Consider the following 22,472-nt stretch of genomic DNA (forward strand, 5'->3'; position numbering starts at 1 on the left):
TGATATGACTGGAAGGGAGGGATGTATGAAAAAGGGTGGGAAAGAAGGACAAGATGAGGATTATGGAGAAGAGTACAGGGTGTTCTAGAACACAGCTTAGAGTCAAATGGGGAGAAGAGTGGGAAAGGTGCCTAGGAGATTAGGAGAGGACTCTCTGGGATGTGGGGAAGAATTAGAAAATATACTATTTTTATTATTCAGTATTAATTATAGTAATATTATTGTTATTACTGCCAACATTTATTGAGTGCTTACTATGTATCAGACACTCAGACACTGTGTTAAGCACTTTATATGGGTTATTTTAATTAATCTTCACTGAAACTGAAGATACCTTCTTCCATTGTTAACCCTTTACTATAGATGAGGAAACTGAGGCAAAAAGAAATTAAGTAATTTGCCCAAGGTTACAAAGCTAAAAATGATTAAACAGATATGAAAGAAGACAAGCAAATAGTAAAGCAGATTTAGGAATTAGGAGCAAGGTTTAGGGGCCACTGAAGTTAAAAAAATGAGGAGATAATAGGAGAATTTAAAATAGAAAGGAATGGAGACTAAGGTGTGTGTTTGTGAATGAAAGAATAGCATGCAAGATAGCATGAGATCACCAAATATTAATTTTTGATTTAATAATTTGTTTTTTTCCCATCTCCTCACCTCTAGAACCCCATTCCATTCTGAATTCTTATTCAGCAACCCAGCCTCATCCTCTTCCCAGCAGGCTTTTCAGCCAGAAACCCTGGCAATACCTGTTTGCCATCTGCACCCAAGGCACCAGCCTTGCACACCAGCAAGGGGCCCACCAGACCAGAATTTGTATCTCTTATGGGATCTGCAGCAGAGAAGTACATCCAGGTAAGACAGGCAGGATCTCGAGCAGTGGGGCCGGCATGGGTGGGGACTGTCCAGCGGTATGTTACTTTCTCAAAGGGGTTGGCCACCAAGCCGGGGTGGGATGAGCCTACAGGGAAAACATAGAATTCATTACTCACATTGGCTAGAATGAGCATCATCATCTCCAAACAGTAGAGCAAAGATTATAATCCCACAAAGGCATTTTGGGGCAGTAGTAGGAGCAGCAATAACATGGAATATAGAATATTGAAAAGGATCCTGGGTGGGAGTCAGAGTGTGGATTCTGGTTCTGCCACTAATTGTAATATGAACTGGAGAAATGTAAACTTCCCCAGGTTTCAGTTTTCTAAACTCATAGGACTTAAGAATTAAAAGGGCTTTTAAAATTTATTTGGACTATCCCTCACATAAAAATACACATTCATCTGTTTTTGTATTCCTACTTCTGCTTAAAAATATTCAGAGATGGAAGATTCACTACCTGCCATCATAGCCTGTTTCATCTTTGAACAGTTCTAATTGTTGAACACTTTTCTCTCTATATACGTATGCATGTGTGTGTGTATATATATATATATATATATATATATATATATACACACACACACACTAAGGCTGTAATTTCTTAAATGGACACAAGTAATGGTCAAACAATGCATAGAAATTTTATTTAAAAATTTAAAACCTATTAGTAATCAAAGAAGTACAAATGAAAACTGTTAGATAACTTTTTTGCCTGTCAAATTAACAAAATTTTTAAACATTATCATACTCAGCGCTGGTGAGAAGTGGTTCAAATGGCACCTACTCCTCTCACTCACCTATGAAAAGGTTAATTGTAAATGAAAATAGCCCTTTTGGAAAAAAAATTGACAGAACGTATCACAAGTCTTAAAAAGTTTATGCCCAAGAAAAATGATACAAAATAAGTACTGAAAATTTTCAACCTAATGCAAGTAAAAACGAGTTTTGTTGTTGTTGTTTGCCTTCAAGACTGACATTTTAACAAACATTAAAATGGCTGCCCGGGGGGATTGGGTATAGCTCAGTGGTAGAACACATGCTTAGCATGCGTGAGGTTCTGGGTTCCATCGCCAGTACTTCCATAAAAAAGAATTAAAAAATTGAAGGGCTGCCCTGTGCTGGTAAGGTTGTAAGAAAATGTGTCCTCCCTCTCGGTAACTGTTCATAGAACTCCACATTGATATGATTGCAAATTTTTCCATAAAGCAATTTGGACGTAGGTACCAAAATTTTTCATGTGTGTACCCTTTGTCACAATTCCACATCTTAAAAATATATTTTGATGAAATAATCATGAAAGTATGCAAAGAAACACAAAAATGTTTGGAGTATAATTTTGTTGTGGTTTTCACCTTTTATTTATTTATTTTTAAGGGGTTAATTTTATTTTTTATTGAAGTGTAGTTGATTTACAATGTTAGTTTCAAGTGTACAGCAAAGGAATTCAGATATACACACACACACACACACACATACACACACACACACACACATACACACACACACACACACATATATATATATGTATATATATATATATATCAGATTATTTTCAATTAAGGTTATTACTAGTAATTGAATATAGTTCCCTGTGCTATATGATAGGTCCTTGGAGTGTAATTTATAATATGGTGGTATATAATTTAGGGTGGCTTTAACTTACTTTTCTTATTCATTCACCGTTTCTAACTCTTTAAATTTTCAAACAAACAGAAAATTTTAAAGGATAGTACAATGATAACCCTACTACTTGGAGTTGACTGTTAACATTTTGGCATCTTTAATATACCTAAATTTATGTGTATGTATATCTACACACACACATACACATACAGTTTTTGTTTGCTTTTTCTAAATCATTTGGAAGTAAAATGCAAGCGTCATGACATTTTACTTCTGAATACATCAGTAAGTACTCCTATTTACCACAATAACATTACCACAGCTAATAAAATACCCTAACACCATCTAATATCCAGTGTATATAAAAAAATTTCTGACTATCTTCAAAATGTCTCTTTTTAGAACCAAAATCAAGCAAGGTTTGCATATTGCATGTGATGTTGTCTCTTTGATTTTTTTCCCCTATGACATTGATTTATTTTAATAGAAGTGTAGTTGTTTTACAATATTGTGTTAGTTTCTCTTATACATCCTAGTGATTCAGTTTTTTATACACACACACATACATATACACACCTATACATATATACACACACATATATATAATCTTTTTCATATCAGTTGCACTGTAGAATATTATTTCATACCAGATTTGTCTGTAACTTTGCCCTTTATGCTTTCAGTATTTTTTTAATATATTTTTGGCTTGGGATTAGCATGTGTTAATATTATTCTCAGAGAAAACAATAAATTAGTTACCCAATAATTCCACTTCTAGGATTCTCTCCTGATATAGTAATCCAAACCAAATGTATGTATTGATTCATTGCAACATGACTTACAATATTAAAAATAATGAAAGCAATCTACATGTTCAAACAACAGAGGATAAGGTAAACAAATTATGGCAAATCCATGACATAGAGTATTATATAATCATTAAAATTTTTATAATATTATAATGGCATAGAAAATGGACACAATATAATAGTAAGTGAAAACAGTATGATAAAAAACCATACAAAAATATTATCACAAATCTATAATTATATACATTTGTATAAACATGTATAATATTAAAAGGTATTCCAAAATGTAATGGCAATTTATCTATGAATGATGTTTATTTATTTTATAATTTTCCATGTTTATCAAAATTCCATAATATATACATTTTATTTTTATAACCAGAATATATTTAAATATATTTAAAAGTAATTGTCTCTTATTGACCTCAGCTCTGCCTCTCTATAATATGCATTCATTCAACAACATCCATGCATGACAATTAATTCTGCCTCCTTCTCTCTCTTTCCCTCCCCTATTTATTTATCTTCTAGAGCTACCTGCTATAACATGCAGCCACATTACTCAGAAACCCTGCCTTCTCACCATCATTGTACACAGTTCCCTCGGAGTCCTTCTCATAAAAGACCCCATGAGGCTGTATGCTGAATGGCTGGGAGGCACGGTTGTAGAAGATCACCTGGATGGTGTCACCCACCTCAGCCCGGATCACTGGCCCTATGACATGATAAGGAGAGACAATGGGAATGAAAATAAAGATGACCAGGGAGGATGGAAACAGAAGAGGGAGGGAAAGAAAAGAGAAATGAAAAATATGGAGAATTTTCCTTTCTGCAATAATAAAAATAATCCTTTTCAAGTATGTTTCAATTAAAAGTTATAAAAACACTTCAAAATCCATTATCTCATTTTGATACTCAAATATCATTCTAAAAATACAAAACAGACTATAGCTTCATTTTACAGATGAGAAAACTGCAACTCAGAGAACTGGAATTGATCTGCCCAATTTGAAATAACTGATTAGGAATAGAGCCAGGTCCTGAAGCCAGGGTTTTCTCCTGCCCCACTGTAAGGTCCAATTCCATTTCTCCTATCTTTATTCCCCCAGTTCCCACAGCTGCATTTCCTAGTAGGATACATCTAAATATCTGAACTTCCTTCAATCCTAAACTGACTCTAAGCAGATGAAATTATTTATAAACTCTATTCAGGCCCTGGACTAGGTAGTCTAGCCATGACTTCTAGACTTTTCTTTGCTCCACGACCTACCACATATAACTGTGAATGAAAAATATTGTCAGCCATATCAGTAAACAAAGATGCTGTGGCCATCAAGTCATCAGTTGCTACTGTTACCCCCAACAGTGAACAGAAGGAATTCAGGATGTGGACAAGCAGCCAGCCTGGTCTCTGGTGCCACCAATGGTGCACCCTGAGTGAACTCAGGATACTGGTTCTAGATAGCTAGGTGCATATCAAAGGAATGATTTCAATGAGCCCAGACCTTTACATATTTTCATACATACAAAACCACTAAATTTCTTACCTTGAGATATCTGGTTTCTTTAATTAACAGTAATCTTTTGATGCTCTGAATACCTGGTCTTTGCTGCAAAAACTTATATATATCCTGGCTTCTCCCTTCCCTGGGTGGAACTGCCACTTAGAGCAAACTGCGAGGTTGCCTCCTGGGCTCAAGTCCTCAGAAAATCCACTGAATAAAACATAACTTTTAGGTTGTGCATTTTATTTCAGTTGACATAATCTCGCTTGGGTCAGCTTTGAGTGCAATACCAATACTGTAGTTCAGAATTTCTGGCTTGGTATTTGCTCAGTTTCTCCACCTAATGCCCCACCCCTGCTCAAAGATTATGAACCAATACCCCACTTACAATAATGGACAAAATAACTAAATAAAACAGAATTGAGAAAAGTGGGAGACAAACCACACAACAGGCCAACTATAGCTATCATATATGGAACATTCTACCCACAAGAACAGAACACACATTCTTCTCAAGTGCACATAGGACATGTTCCAAGATAAAACAAATGTTAGGCCACAGACGAAGTCTCAATAGACTTAAAAATATATCATACAAATTATCTTCTCCATCCACAGTGAGATGAAGTTAGAAATCAATAACAGAAGGAAAACTGGAAAATTTACAAAATTTTGGAAGTCAAGCCACACAATTTCAAACAAGCAATAGATCAGAAAAGCAATCACAAAGGAAATTAGAAAATACACAGAGGAAAATGAAAATGACAACACAACATACCAAAGCATGAGATGTTAGTGAAAGAAGCGATGAGGGGTAAATTTATAGCTATAAATAATTTTAAAAAATGAAAATTCTCAAATAAACAACTTAATTTTACAACTTAAGTAACTAGGGAAAAAAACTAACTTAACCCAGAGGGGCCAAGATGATGGAGTCGAAGGATGCTGGTAGTTTACTCTCTCCCACAAATACACCAAAACTCACATTCACGGACCCACTCAGCCAACCAAAGCACCTGCCGAACTCCAACAGAACATCACCCTCTTCAAAAGACAAAGATACCAAGAATCCAGTAAGAGAAAAGGAAAAAAAGAAAGAAGAAAAAGGAAAGCAGTGCAGGACTGGTCCCAAAAGGAGGAAGCAGCAAAGGAGGAATAGCGCTCGTTCGTTGAATCTCCCCCTCTCCAATGGAGAGGTCAGTGGGACAGAATGGGAGCCTCTGAAGCTCGGTTCTGTACGGAGCAGCCCTTGACCAACAGAACTAGGTTAAATGGGCATAGAAAGTCTCGGCAACTCCCAGCCCTAGAGGCAAAGTGGCAGGTGGGGGATGGGACAGACTGCCCCAGCTGGGTGGAGGACTGGAACAGCTGCACTGAGACACCACTGGGGGACTGCAGGGTGCTGAGCACTGTGGATGAGTGGCTACACAGAGCAAAACAACCTGGGCCCTCCATAAAACAACATGGCTGATGTGCCCTGAGGGGAAGGGTGCTATACCCCCATCTCTAAAAACCCGCTGAAAGTTTTTGGGAGAAGAGAAGTGGGACTCAGCCACAGCCACCATATCCTCCAGTGCTTAGCACTCAGGCAGGGGCAGGGTTGAGACCTGAATGCAAACCTAAGAGCTTAGCAGCCTCAAAGGACAGACGGAGACTTGTTTACAGCCCCAGGCAGATAGGCTATTTCTGCCCTGGTACTTCAGAGAACTTGCACCGCCAAGACAAACAGGGAGCTGAGTTTTGTCACAGAGCAGAGGCAGGGCTGTTCTGCCATCTTCCCCGAGCCTGCCTACACAGAGGGGACCTGGGGTGGAGCTGGCAGCTGCACAGAGCAGGGGAGAAACCGGTGCCAGTAGAGGGCAGCCACCCGCCTTTCTGGCAGGAGCACAGCACTTGATCACGGTGCTGGGAGGTGGCGCGATTCACCCACCTACCTCACAGAGCACAGCATCAGACTGCAGCATCAGGAGGGGGAGTGAACCGCCCGCCCACCATGAAGGAACACAGCACCTAACCTCAGTGTTGGGAGGGGGTGCAATCTGCTTGTGGACAGGCACTGGGAACAGCACAGATGAGGGGTGCCAACAAAGGGCCTCTAGAAGCAGCAAGCTGAGTTCACAAAACAGGGCGAAGACAGACTACTCGATAAAATCAATAAGAGCGCACAGTCTCCATGAGAACACATATCCCTCTTTTTTTATCTGTTCTATTCTCTATTACCTTCTTAATTTTCACTTTCTAAACAATTGTGTATGCTTCCAGTTTTAATCCCTTTCAAATTTTCCTTTAAAATATTTTATTATTATTTTTAAAGATACACAGAATTTCATTTATATTTCTCTTGGTTTTGATCTTCTGTTATTGATTATACATAGGTTTCAAATATTCTTTTTTGCTCTTTTTTCAAGGTCTTTAAAAAGACGTCTCAACTCGATTGCTATTCTGCTTCAACTTGCTCTTCTATTATTCATTAAACACTGTTCTCAAACCTGTTTTTCCTCCCTTCTTTTAAAATAATCTTTTTATTTTATCTTTTTTTAATCTGTCCTATTTTCTATTACTTTTTAATTTTTACATTTTAAACAATTGTATATGCTTCTAGTTTCTACCCCTTTTAAATTTTTATTTTAAAATATTTTTATTATTTTTATTTTTAAAAATCCACTGATCTCCTGTTATTGATTATACACAGGTATCAAATACTGATTTTTGCTCTTTTCTCCTTTTTTTAAGGTTTTTAAAAGACATCTCAACTCGATTGCTAGTCTGATTAAAATTGCTCTTTTATTACTGATTATACACTGTTTTCAAAATTTTTTTCTCCCATCATTTAAAATTCTATTTCTCTCTTTTTTAAAACCTTTATTCCTGCATGCGCATTAGATAGATAACTAAATAAACTCCTTAAAGACTACAATAGATAACTGATACACCAAAAGCCACATTGCCAGAGAGAGATGAGCAAGATGAAGAAGCAGAGGAACCACTCCCATTTAAAAGACCAAGAGAAATCCCCTGAAAGAATGATCAATGAAATAGACATTGATGGCCTACTAGATCAAGATTTCAAAAAAAAAAAAGTGATAAAAGTACTGAAGGAACTAAAATAGATAGTGTTTAGAGATATAAAATATGTCAAAAATGAAATCAAAACTACATAGAAGAGCCAAGTAGAATTGGTATACTCATTGGCTGAGATGAGAGCTGATCTAAAGGCTGTACAAAGCAGACTAGATAATGCAGAGGAACGAATAAGTGATCTAGAAGACAGGACAACATAAAGCACATAATCTGAACAGCTGAGAGAAAAACAAATTAAAAACAATGAAGACAACATATAGGACCTATGGGATAATATAAAGAGTGCAAATCTATGTATACTAGGGGTTCCAAAAGGAGAAGAAAGAACAAAGGGGATTGACAAGGTATTGGAAGAAATCATGACTGAAAATTTCCCAAACTTAAACAAGGAATCAGATACTGAAGTACAAAAAGCTCACAGGGTGCCAACAGTAAGAACCTAAACTAACTCACACCAAGACATATCATAATCAAGATGTCCAGAGTCAAGGATAAAGAAATTATCCTAAAAGCAGCAAGAGAAAAATAAAGAGTGAGTTATAAGGGAACCTCCATAAGGCTCTCAGCTGATTTCTCTACACAAACACTACAGGCCAGAAGGGAGTGGCAAGATATATTCAAAGTCGTGAATGAAAAAAAGATGCAGCCTAGGATACTTTATCCAGCAAGGCTATCTTTAGGATAGAAGGAGAGATAAAGAATTTCACAGACAAGCAAAAACTAGAAGAGTTTAGCAACACTAAACCCATGCTAAAAGAAATATTGAAAGGTCTACTCTGAAAAGAAAAGAAGCAGGATGCTACAGAAATGAGAAAATCATAACTGGAAAGGTGATAACTACCATGAATTACAAATGGAATAAACATGAAATTATAGAAGAAGACATGTAAATCATAAAGAGTGGGAGAGGGAAGCAAGAAAATATGGAGTTTTTTTTTCTTTCTTTTTAAAATTTTCTGTTCTCAGTAGGATGGGTTTGAGCTTATATTAATATCTGTTTCATACAAACAGTTATACTAATGGGATAATAGATTTACAAAAAAGGCAACCACAAGCCAAAAACATACAACGGAATCACAAAAACTAAATAAAATCCAAGATAATACACAGGAAAATTACCAACCACAAAAGGAAGAAGAAAGGAACAAAGAAGAAATACCAAATCAACTGCAAAGAGAAGTTCAAAATGGCAATAAACACACATCTATTATTAATTACTGTAAATGTTAATGGACTAAGCACTCCAATCAAAAGACTAGAGTGGAAGACTGGATAATAAAGCAAGAACCTTCAATAGGCTGCATACAACAGACCCACTTTACGGAGAAGGACACATATAGTTTGAGAGTGAAAGGATGGAAAAGGACATTCCATGCAAATGGAAAACCAAAAAAGCAGGTGTAGCAGTACTGATTTTAGACAAAATAGATTTTAAAACAAAGGCCATAAAGAAAGATAAAGAAGGACAATTTATAATTATTAAAGGAGTAATACAAGATGAGGATATTACACTCCTTAATATATATGCACCCAATATAGGAGCACCTAAGTACATAAAACTATTACTAACAGAGATAAAGAGGGATATTGATGGGAATACAATCACTGTCAGAGATTTTAACACTGTATTAACATCACTAGACAGATATTCCATACAGGAAATAAATAAGGCAACAAAGAAATTAAATGATGCAATAGAAAAATTAGACTTGGTGGGTATTTTCAGAGCATTACAACCCCCCAAAAATAGGATATATATTCTTTTCAAGTGCACATGGAACATCTTCTAGGACTGATCATGTACCTGGGCACAAAAGAAGCCTCAACAATTTTAAGAAGATAGAAATTATCTCAAGCATCTTTACTGACCACAATGCCATGAAACTAGAAATCAATTACAGAGAAAGAATTCAGAAAAAAAAGAAAGCATGGAGATTAAACAACATGTTACTAAAAAACCAATGGGTCAATGAGGAAATTAAAGTTGAAATTAAAAAATACCTTAATAAAAATGAAAATGGAAACACAACTAAACAATATTTATGGGATCCTGCAAAGGCAGTGCTGAGAGGGAATTTTATAGCGATACAGGCTTTCTTCGAAAAGAGAAGAACAATCTCAAATAAACAATCTAATCCACAAGCTAAAAGAATTAGAAAATGAAAAGAAAGTGCAAAAGTCAGCAGAAAGAAGGAAATAATAAAATCAGGGAGGAAATAAATAAAATAGAGATTAAAAACACAATATAAAAAATCGATCAAACTAAAATCTGTTTTTTTGAAAAAGTAAATGAAGTCGATAAACTTCTGACCAAACTCACAAAGAAGAAAACAGAGGGAGTACACATAAGCAAAATAAGATAGGACAATGGAGAAATTACAACAAATAATGCAGAAATACAGAATATCATATGAGAGTATTATGAAAAACTATATGGAAACAAAATGGATAACCTAGAGGAGATGGACAAGTTTCTGGAAACATACTGTCCACCAAGACTGAATCAAGAAGAAACTGACCACTTAAACAAACCGATTACTAGAAATGAAATCGAAACAGCAATAAAAACCGCCCTACAAATAAAAGTCCAGGACCAGACGGCTTCACTGGGGAAATCTACCAAACATACAAAGAAGAACTCATACTAGTCCTTCTCAAACTCTTCCAGAAGATTGAAAAGGAGGGGATACCCCCAAATTCATTCTATGAAGCCACCATCACCCTGATACCAAAACCAGGCCAAGACACTACCAAAAAGAGGGATCAAAGACCAATATCACTGATGAACATAGGTGCAAAATTCCTTACCAAATTATTAGCAAATAGAATCCAACAGCACATAAAAAAGATACACATCATGATCAAGTGGGGGTCCATCCCAGGGACACAAGGGTGGTTCAACATACACAAATCAATCAATGTAATACATCACATCAACAAGAGAGAGGACAAAAACCACATGATCATCTCAATAGATGCAGAAAAAGCATTTGATAAAATTCAACCACTATTTATCGTAAAAACTCTCACCAAAGTGGGTACAGAGGGAACATATCTCAACATAATAAAAGCTATATATGACAAACCTACAGCCAGCACACTACTCAACAGTGAAATACTCAAAAGCTTCCCAATAAACTCTGGGACAAGGCAAGGCTGCCCCCTATCACCACTCCTATTCAACATAGTCTTGGAAGTCCTAGCCACAGCAAGCAGGCAAGAGAGAGAAATAAAAGGGATCCAAATTGAAAAAGAAGAAGTAAAAGTGTCACTATATGCCAACGACATCTTACTATATATATAGAAAACCCTAAAAGTTCCACACAAAAACTACTAGAGCTGACTGAAGAATTCAGCAAGTTAGCGGGTTACAAGATTAATGTTCAAAAATCAGTTGCATTTCTTTACACTAATGATGAATCAATAGTAGAAGAAAGTATAGAAACACTCCCCTTTAAAATAGCACCCAAAGTAATAAAATACCTAGAAATAAATCTAACCAAGGAGGTGAAAGAATTATACATAGAAAACTATAAACCACTGCTGAAGGAAATTAAAGAAGACATAAAAAATGGAGAGACATCCCATGCTCCTGGATTGGAAGAATCAATATTGTTAAAATGGTCATACTGCCCAAGGCATCTACAGATTTAATGCAATCCCTATCAAATTACCCAGAACATATTTCACAGAACTAGAATAAATCATAATAAAATTTATATGAAACTACAAAAGACCTAGAATTGCCAAAGCATTACTGAAGAAAAAGAAAGAGACTGAAGGAATAAGTCTCCCAGGCTTCAGACAATACCATAGGGCTACAGCAATCAAAAAAGCATGTTACTGGTATGAAAACAGACATATGGACCAGTAGAACAGAATAGAGAGCCCAGAAATGAACCCACAAACTTTTGGTCAACTAATCTTTGACAAAATAGGCAAGAATATACAATGGAATAAAGACAGTCTCTTCAGCAAATGGTGTTGGGAAAACTGGACAGCAGCATGTAAATCAATGAAGCTAAAACACTCCCTTACACCATACATAAAAATAAATGCCAAATGGAGCGAAGACTTAAACATAAGACAAGATACATTAAACCTCCTAGAAGAAAATATAGGCAGAACATTATCTGACATATATCTCAAAAATATTCTCCTAGAACAGTCTACCCAAGCAATAGAAATAAAAGCAGTAATAAACAAATGGGAACTAATTAAACTTAGAAGCTTCTATATAGCAAAGGAAACCATAAATGAAACAAAACAACCTTTGGAATTGGAGAAAATTTTTGCAAAAGGTGAAACTGACAAAGGCTCGATCTCCAGAATATATAAGCAGCTAATATGACTTAATAAGAAAAAAACAATCAACCCAATCCAAAAATGGGCAAAAGACCTAAACAAGCAATTCTCCAAGGAAGACATACAAATGATCAAAAAGCACATGAAAAAATGCTCAATATCACTAATTATCAGAGAAATGCAAATCAAAACTACAATGAGGTATCACCTCACACCAGTCAGAATGGCCATCATTCAAAAGTCCACAAATGACAAATGCTGGAGAGGCTGTGGATAAAGGGGGACCCTCCTACACTGCTGGTTGGAATGCAGGTTGGTGCAGCCACTGTGGAAAACAGTATGGAGATTCCTCAAAAGACTAAGAATAGACTTACTGTATGACCCAGGAATCCCACTCCTGGGCATATATCCAGAAGGAAGCCTACTTCAAAAAGACACCTGCACCCCAATGTTCGTAGCAGCAGTATTTACAATAGCCAGGACATGGAAACAGCCTAAATGTCCATCAACAGATGAATCAATTAAGAAGATGTGGTATATTTATACAATGGAATACTTTTCAGCCACACACACACAAAAAAATGACAACATAACACCATTTGCAGCAGCATGGATGTCCCTGGAGAGTGTCATTCTAAATGAAGTAAGCAAGAAAGAGAAAGAAAAATAATACATGTGATCTCTCATATGTGGAATAATAAAAAAAAAAAGAACATAAATACAAAACAGAAACAGACTCATAGACATAGAATACAACCTTGTGGTTGCCAAGGGGGTGGGGGGTGTGTAGGGACTGACTGGGATTTGAAAATTTGTAGACACTGACAGGCATATGTAGAATAGTTAAACATTATACTGTGTAGCACAGGGAAATGTATACAAGATCTTGTAGTAGCTCACAGTGAAAAAGAACGCAACCGTGAGTATATGTATGTTCATGTATAACTTTAAAATTATGCTCTACAGAGGAATTTGACACAACATTGTAAAATGACTATAACTCAATAAAACTGTTAAAAAAAGGTGTTCAATGGGAAAAAAAGGTTTCATAAGTAAAATAAATATAAGAAATGTTATATACTCTATTACCATTTTGGAGATTCAAGATGAACAAAAAAAATCCAAGCCTCTGAGAAGTCCTGCATCAAATAACAGTATTTTTAACTTAGTGTTTTTCATATATATTCAGACCCAAAACCCTTTTCACAAAATACTCATCTCTTGGGACTCATTTAGGGAAATGCTGGTCTCGAGTGTGCCTCTGAGCTGCTCACAGGCTCCAGTTTCTAAAGCCCCCCCAGTTTTCTGGCTGTATTCTATTAAATTCACAAGTTAAGGATTCCTCACCCAGTATTCCAAGATGCTTCTCTTCCTCCACTTGCACTCTTTCCTGGAATGTCTCATCTTGGAAGGCCTCATATCGAACTTTCCAGTAAGTACCTCCAATTCGGTTGGAGCTCTTCTCGAAGAATCTATGTGAGCCACTGGCATATAAGAAGGCAAACTTCACATGATTTATCCACGTATAGACTCCCATCTCACCCTTGTTCTCATCGTTGTAGGTTTTTGTGGTTATGAAGGATCTCAGAGATCATATAGGTTAACTTCCACCTAGAGAAGGTATCTCCTCTGGTGACACCACTAATCAGTGATATACAGCTTCTGTTTGAACCTTCCAAAAGTCAGGGGACTAATTCTCAGAGAATACAATTCCTCTTACTGTTGGATATGTTTAATTGTTGGAGATCTTTACGTTAGGTTGGAATCTTGCTTGCAAGTTCCAGACACTGGGACAAGTTCTATTCTCCAGAGTTAAGTAGTCTTACATCTGTTCTCAATCATCCTCAGGTACTCAAGATTCTTTCTCCCCTTAATCACTAATATCCTTCATTCAAAAATGAAAGCCCACTAACTTAGCAAGACCAGTTGCAGATTCTAAAAGTCATGCTGAGACCCAAGTGCCTACTTTCCTATGTTTTCTGCAGATCCGTTATAGTATTTCCTACTGGAAGAATGAACATGATGGATATCCAAGAATTTTCCCCTATAAACTCTCTTAGCCATCTATCAGATGCCTCTTTTGGAAAGACCTGGAATCACTGATAGCCCAGTGAGTCAGCATAACATAAGGCCTAGCAACTGATTAGGGCACTAACCTTCTGCTCTACCTTGCCCACATATGAATCATGGATGATGCATAAGAATTTGGAGAAATTCCTCCAAAAGGATGGTCATGGAATGGCCACAAGGCACGTTGCCTCCCCTCTTCCTATACTTTTCCAAGTGCATTTTATACTTCAGCTTAAATGTCTCCTTCATACTATTGTAAAGAAAGGAAGGAGCAAAGAGGTAAATAATGGTAAATTAAAGAAGAGTTTGAGAATTTCCATTTCAACTGATCTGGTCCCACCTTTGCCTTGTTTTCTGCTTGGACCTTTTGCTGGGGATATGACATAACCGTATGAAAAGCTTTATTGCTTGCTCCCCAAGAGCAACTCTTCTGGGGGCCACAAGAATTTATCTAACAGTTATGTCATGTAGCTCCAGACAGACAATGATTGTGACCCCCCATGTGAAATGAGAGATTTCTGAAGGGGAGTAATAGGTGTTTGTGGCTGGGCCCAGGGGTAGGGAGAGAGAGCCCAATGTCTCTTACCTGCCTGGCTCCCTCAAATTCTTCCCAGTACTCCCATCATGACCCATTGGGCCATAGTCCCATTGAATCTCATGGGCCTCAATGAAGTACTGCCGGACTTTTCCTGTGAGTAGGTTCATGGGAGGTGCCGTGGAGCAAGACTTGACCTTGTAGAGTGCTTGCATGCCATCTGGAAGTAGAACATCATGGCTGGCTCCATTCCACTCAATATGTATTTCCTCCAGATGGCTCACCTCTCTCTTTCTCTTAATGTTTCCCCCTCCTGTCTTCTAAAAGCTCTTTACCCCTTCCCCTAAATGGGCCAGTTTTTCTCATTCCTTAAGAATCTGTCTGGGAGAGAGGGAGCCCAAGTGGGAATTTAAGTATCTCTACCTGCTCACCACCACTGACTCATTTATATTTCCTCACTCTTTCCTCCACAAAATGCTTACACTTTATATATTTACATTATTATATACATATATATATTTTATATACCACTTTAAATATATATTATATATTTAAAATATATAATTTATAATTATGTAAATTAGATATAAATTATATAATTATATCATTAAATATATAAATAATATAGATCGATATATATAATATTTGTATATATATTACATAACCAGAGCTTAAGTCCAAGTCTTATCACTACCTGTAGGACCTTACGTAAGTCACTTGCTAAATCTGAGCTTTAACCCCTGATTTGTAAATGGTGAAAAGAGGGAAATCTACCACACTAGGCTGGTTGGAGCATCAAATTTAAAAAAGAGGAGTAAGTTAATTGTAAATTGAGAAGCTCCCAAAATAATAGAACACCTTGTACACATGCAGATAAATTTCCACACTTGCAAATGTCAGGAAAATGTAGATTCTAAGTAGTGTTTCCAAATGTGGAAGATGTTATATTGAGGCATAGTGGTAATGGAAGATACCGCCTTATATTTGCTTAGATATCTATAGAGGTCATTCAGGTACATTATATCATTTGAGTCTCACAATATCTCAAGAAGATTTGAAATTTGAAATTAGAAATCTGAGGTATTAAGAAGGAGGAAGTAAGGACATTTGCTTTTATTGAATGTGTATTATATGCCAGGCCCTGTGTCAGGTGACTTATGCATGTTATCTTCTTCAATCCTCATAACTAGCCTGTGAAACAGACTTTTAATGTCTGCTTTTACCAATGAAGGAAACTAAGGTTCAGAGAGGTTAAATAACTTGCCTAAGATTGCACAGCTAGTCAGCAATAAGGATTTAAGTACCTATCTACTAAATGCAAATTTGAGTACCCATTTTCTTCTCTTTGTATCCACTATCTTGGTCCCATCATTTTTCTAGTCTCTAAGATTCAAAATTCCATTATGTCTCTGAAACCTCATTACAACTTTATAAGGTAGGAATCATTATTTAAACCTCAGATGAGGAAACATAGACTCAGAAAAGTGATATGACTTACCAAAGTTAACTAACTGGTGGAACCAGGTTTTGAATCCAGGCATGCCTGGTTTTAAGGCTCATCCTTGCTCTACTATCACACAGCATCTCTAACCTCCAACTATATTCATATTCCCGTACCCAGTTACCTTTGGGACTGAGGGCAGACCCTGGATGACAGAACATGAATAACTGACCCTTATTTGGTCAAACCTACCATTCCAGTCTCATTATCCCACCAGTCTATAACTCCTCACCTATTCAAATCCACTTTCATATACTCATATATCACTTTCCTGACACTCACCTAATTTACTATACATCAAATAATTCTAGAAAGTGAGAGCTGAAGAGGATCTTAGAAACTATTTAGACAAAGTCCCCAATTTTATATACATGGCAAATGAAGCCCAGAAATGCAAAGGAAAATTTCCAAAGTCTTGCAGTGATTCTTTCAGAGCTGAGACAACTTAAACCTTCTAAACCTTCATCTACCTAATACTCTTTCCATTGCCTCATATGCTCTTCCTTACCTCTGATGCTCCTCAGTGTACTGTGCCATCACTTCAATCATTCTCCTTCTGAAAACCAAACCTTCTACACCTATTGCTGTTGGGTTCCTACTTGTGTCATTACTTGCCCACAATATTCCGTGATCTCTTGCAGAATCCTTACTCTTTTTTAACTAATTTCTCCTTCACTCCCTGTCTCTCTGTTCAATCAGCAACAAATATTATCAGGTCTTAATTCCTTGGAATTCTGAGCAAAAAAAAAAAAAAAAGGCACCTTAAAATTCCACTCATCCATTCCTACACTATCTTACATTAGAGAAGGGGAAGATGAAACCCAGAGAGGTGTGCCCAGGTCACCCTGTAATTTAATAGCTAAGCCAGGAAAGAATCTTTTTCCCCAGAATTCTAGACTAGTGTTTTATAATTTATACCCAACTGTCTCACCTGAAAGACCAATTTTATGGCCCCAGGCTCCTGATAACCATTACTCTTATACTTGAAGGATCAGAGATGCTAGATCTCACCTTGCAAGTGACTATTCACTTGACAGCTAATTAACCAGGTGCCAGGTTCCTGAGGCACCATTTCAGTAGTCACAAAGGTGGCTGGAAAGATGTGAGCCACATCAGTTCGGTGACCTCGAATGGTCAGCATCTGTCCATGGAAGAAAGCTGTGTGGACATCTACCTCATTGCCCATGCCAAATAAGTGCAAGGCCACACGCTTCTGTGCACACATGCTTAGCTCTGGTAAGTTTCCAAAGACAAAGCCATTGATTGCTGAAAAAGAACACCCAAAGAAAATATCAGAGTTAGGAAAGGACAACCCAATGAGAGAAGCCTTATCATTTGATAATGATAATAGATAACATTTAGATGAGGTTTTAAAGAGCATACTGGATGACCATATGCATTATCTCATTTAAATCTCACAAACAGCTTTCAGAAATAGGCAGGTATTGTTGGTCTTATGTAAAAAAAAAAAAGAAAAAAGAAAAAAGAAAATCAGGCTCAGAAAGGCAAAGTTACTTCTCTCCCAAGGCCACAGAGTTATTAAGTGGTAAAGCCAAGATTTCAACCCCACAACCTGAGGACGCTTTCTAAGAAATGTAGTTTATTTCACAAACTGTTCTTTCCTTCTAGGTCAATTTCCTTCTGAAATTTCCACAGGACTGTTGTCAAGTTAGCTGACTAATTATCATGGTTATTACATGCAATTGGTATAAAACCCAAGAGAAATTTGAGCTGTCAAAGCAATCCTCTGCCTCTTCCCTCTGAGTTTTCACCTCCCCTTGGGACTCTGATTTTGAGCCTACCTCTGTCACCAAGGACAGGTAAATCACTCCTATAATTAACAAAAGCCAAATCAACTTGTTTCCATTTCTAAAATCAGTACTCTGTCTATGCCTCAGGGCTTTTGTGCCTTTAGTTTGTTTTAAATTTAATTAAGATGATAAATTCCCTTATGGGAAATCATTTTTTTTCTCCACAAAGTGGGTAATTTTCTCCAGATTGCATCTTTTTAGAACAATGAATGATTAACTAATTATATTGGCAGGCAACCCCCACCAAGGTGACGGAGCACATGGTGCATGACTTTGGTGTCAACAGCCTGAGCCATTCCACTTTAGGAGGCAGGGTATCTGGTGGCAAGAGCACTGTCTATGCAGTCAGATAAATCAGGGTTGGAATTTTAGCTGTGCTATTTATTTTCTGTGTAATACTGGAGGTTCAGTTTCCTCCTGAGTAAAACAGGGAAAAGCTGCCTACTACTCCTGGTCCTTGTGAGGATTAAAAAGGACCAGATGTGTGAAAGCACCCACTAAACACTAGGCCCAGTGGAGACCCTCCATCAGTGTTCACCATCATGGTATGGCCACCTCTTTCCACCTCACCATGCATCTTATTGCTCTCCTGAAAGGCTTCATCTTCTTTGTCTACTGAGGCAGGGTCTGAGCAGTAGGTGGCAATGTTCTCATCAATATGCCAGCTAAGGTTCTCATCTACCACACTAAAGAGCAGGAAGAAATCTTTGTCCACGTCTTGCCGCCGAGGAGGGGAGTTCCCATCCAGGGTTCCTAGGGCAAGTAAGAAATATACCCTTAAGAACTTTCTTTCTTTAGCAACAGTAAGCTGCAAGGGATACTCATAAGAAAAGAATAGAAAGATAGGGGCCTTAAGGGTCTGTCAGAAAAGTTAGATAGAGCCTTCTGCTGCTAATTTATATTTCAAAACTCCCCAGATAAAACCACCAATTCAGTTGAGCCTTGGGCTTGAAGGCAGGGTGTATAGGATCTAGAATAAGTTCCTTCCACTATGCCTGGCTATGTCTTCAACCCAGGGATCTAATCTGACCATACTTAATCAAAATACCCAGTTCTTCAGGTCTGATTATACCTTAAACATACCTTATTTCCAACCAAATTCACAATTCTCTCCAAATCCTGATGGCTTTCAATCCTATCCACATAAACTGTTAACACATGCTTTACTTTTATGTGACTTGACTTCCATCATTACTAATCAAGTTTTTCAAATGAAATAAGAAAAGAAAAAAGAAAGTAGCAACGTGTTTTTTGGTAACATTTTTGGTTTTTGTTTATTTTTAGAAACAAATATGTGATGAAATAGAAAAAAGATAGTTAAAATGGTGTTTGGCAGGATTTATTCCTGCTAATAAACCTGGGTGCTAAATTAATATGCCTCAGGCTTCTGCTCAATATGTAGGTAACTCAACTATATCACTGCTTCCCCTAGAAACTTCAAACTGCATCTCAGAGCTCACACTTAGGGTCTATACCTCTTTTACAGGTTATAAGGGGTCCAATGAGGCCAGTAGCAATGTCTCGTGGAGCATCTACATGAGAATGGTAGATCCAGGTGAGGCATGCTGGGTCAGCTTCAGTGGGTGCATGACCTTCTGGAATGGTCCAGTTGTAGATGTGACTGCCTCCCGGGGGAACAGAGTCATCAGTTTTCAGCCAACCAGAGGAACCATCTGGGTATAAGGAGCCTAGAAAATAAAATTGCACATGCCCAGTCCCAGAGTGAGTCAAAGGGAGCCTGGCAGATATAGAAACCTAGAGAAGTTGACATATGGGACACCTAGTTCTAGTCTTATGGAGGGTAGACTTCTAAAGTCCAGCATAGTGTTGCTCACAACCTGAGGAGGGCACAGATTCAGGTAATTCAGGTAGTCAAAGAACCCTAGATCTCACATCAACAGTGGGTGGAGAGGTGACAGCCCTTGGGGAAGGAACTATGGCCATGAAAAGTGCTGCACAGCCTAATCTAGTAGTGCCCTGGTGCAAAGCCAATGACATGGAGGCAAGAGAGAACACAGAATTTCCTTCCTTCAAACATCACTTTGGAAAACAAACAGCAGACAATCACAGAATTTCAGTCTAAAGGCAACTTAATGATAAGTTGGTCTACTTCCCATTTTATGGAAGAGGAAAAATAACTTACCCAAGGTCATACAGTGAGTTAGCAGCCAAGTTAGAGCATTCTGACTTCCCTCTCTATTCCACTTACTCATTGTTGTGTCAGTATTATAGGCCATTGGGCCTGGGATAGTGGGAGATACAGATGAGTAACACAAACTCCCTCTTAAGAAAAAAAAATGGATCTTTTGGAAGACTGTGGCATTAGAATAATGCTCCCTTACTTTCAGAACAAACTCATCTCTTTTCAAAGCACAACTATTTTAGGGGAATGTAATTCAAGTAATTATTTGTGATAAAAGGTGAATTGAATCTCTACATTCTTAATGAAGAATCTGAGGTCCAGAGAGGGGCAGTGGCTTGTGCAAAGTCAAACAGAGTATGAATAGCAGAATTGATAACAGTATCCAGCCATGTTTTCACTGAGGAGAGTCCATGACACCTCAGATCAATAAGGAAGAAAAGACTATCTTTGTTCCCAGCTCTTCTCTCTCAGATGGCAGTAATGGAAAAAGGATATTTGTTGTGGGCAGGAAAAAGAAAGGGCAAACTGATTTACCTTCTGAGTCCTTCTCATAGAAAACACCATGGGGGTGTATGGTGTAGGGACGAGTGGCAAAATTTTTCAGGTGAATAAGGATGACATCTCCCACTTCAGCCTGCAACACTGGCCCCAGGAAGCCCAACCAGGCCGGCTGAAACATTTCATCCATGTATGAGCTATCCATATACTCCTTGTAGATGGTCTTCTTGTAGCTGCTTCCTATTCGGTTCTTGTCAGACTTTAGGAAGCTGGAAGCTACTCTGGGAAGGAAGGAAGGAGAGTCACAATTTTGTCTTTTTTTTCCAGAGGAGGCTGACTAAAAAGTCAGAGCTCACACTTAGGGCCTATACCTCTTTTACAGGTGTCCAATGAGGCCAGTATCAATGTTTGTTGCCCTATCTTTGTTTAGGGCAAAACAAGAGGAAGTGGGGTTGTACTAGTCAAAAGATGAAAGCTTTAGGTTAGAATCTAATTGTGAGAAGTATTAAGTTAAAGCATATGCATGTATTTGTATTTCAGCACTTTTAACCTACAAAATGGCAATTTCATGCAGTACAACCTAATATATGGTAATGGGGAGGCAATAACTATGGACTGACTCTTTAAGTGATCAACTCCCTATCCATGTGCCTTGACTTAGTGTTGTCCTGCTATATACGGGAAGTCTTACAGCATAGTGGTAAGATCACAAATGTGGAGCCAGGAAGTTTCAATTAAATGCCATTGTTGCCATTTCCAAATCTGTGGGACTTTGAGCAAGTTACTTAATTTCTCTGTACATAGTTTCCCCATCTGTAAAATGGAGATAATCACAGTACCAATTTCAGACAGTTGTTACTGGTGACTTAAGTAATCAAAATATCTAAGAATTTAGAAAAGCATCTGGAAAACAGTAAATACTTAACAAATGTTAACTGTTGATTCAAAGTATTGGGGATAGGGTATAACAAAGTTATCTGTTAAAGACACTTTTAATATAAAGACTCTGTGCCTCCAAAACTAGATAAGTTGAAAGATAGTTTGTCAAAAAAGACAGCTGATTTTCCTACTCTAATTCTTCCTAGAGAGATCTGAGATGTTACAATCAACTTTGGAAAACTCTGAGATTTTTAAGAAACAAAGCAATTCATGATCACAAAAGATTTTTAAAATATATTCTTTTGATTTTTTTCTCAATAGATATTTGTGGAACACCTGCAAAGCTCTAAGATTAAGAAAAGTTAATCCTGTGGGATCTTTGAGAGGCAGAATGGTGAGAAGAGTATGAGCTTTGCATCCACATTACCCAGGTTTGAATCCTAGCTCTCCCGTGTACTAGCTGTGGAACTTGGGCAAGTCACTTGATCTCTCTGAGCCTCAATTATCTCACCTACAAGAATATTCATACTCTCCTTTTAGAGTTTTTGTAAGAATCAGGTTAGACAAAGTATGTAAACTTCTAGTATGGTGCCTGTCACAAAGTGTTACATAAGTGATAGCTACTACTATTCTTTCCCTGATTCTAAGGTTGATATTATATTTTTACAACTTCACATATCTCAAGTCAGTATAGTTCCACTGAACATGGCAACATACCTACAATACACACATCTTACAAACCCTGTATATATTTCAAGTTTCTTGTTTAAAGGCTAAACAGCTATTACTAAAACAGCATTGTGGATATCACCTTAGAATCAAGGCAATACGTA

The 22,472-nt window shown here is 37.4% G+C and overlaps 1 protein-coding gene across 3 annotated transcripts in view; it reads right to left on the reverse strand.

The window, feature by feature from the left end:
• The window catches only part of HEPH (hephaestin), a 96,114-nt gene that overhangs the window by 66,574 nt on the left and 7,068 nt on the right, over positions 1–22,472 (reverse strand). For all 3 annotated transcript variants that reach the window (XM_031446532.2, XM_031446533.2, XM_010981996.3), the window contains exons 3-10: positions 20,797–21,041; positions 19,595–19,807; positions 18,690–18,872; positions 17,320–17,574; positions 14,859–15,027; positions 13,550–13,686; positions 3,895–4,026; positions 750–961 (exon numbers count right to left, since the gene is read on the reverse strand). In XM_031446532.2, the coding sequence (XP_031302392.1) occupies positions 750–961; positions 3,895–4,026; positions 13,550–13,686; positions 14,859–15,027; positions 17,320–17,574; positions 18,690–18,872; positions 19,595–19,807; positions 20,797–21,041 (1,546 nt within the window). The remainder of the gene's footprint in view (positions 1–749; positions 962–3,894; positions 4,027–13,549; positions 13,687–14,858; positions 15,028–17,319; positions 17,575–18,689; positions 18,873–19,594; positions 19,808–20,796; positions 21,042–22,472) is intronic.

Source organism: Camelus dromedarius, chromosome X (genome assembly GCF_036321535.1).
Source record: "Camelus dromedarius isolate mCamDro1 chromosome X, mCamDro1.pat, whole genome shotgun sequence".
NCBI lineage: Eukaryota > Metazoa > Chordata > Mammalia > Artiodactyla > Camelidae > Camelus > Camelus dromedarius.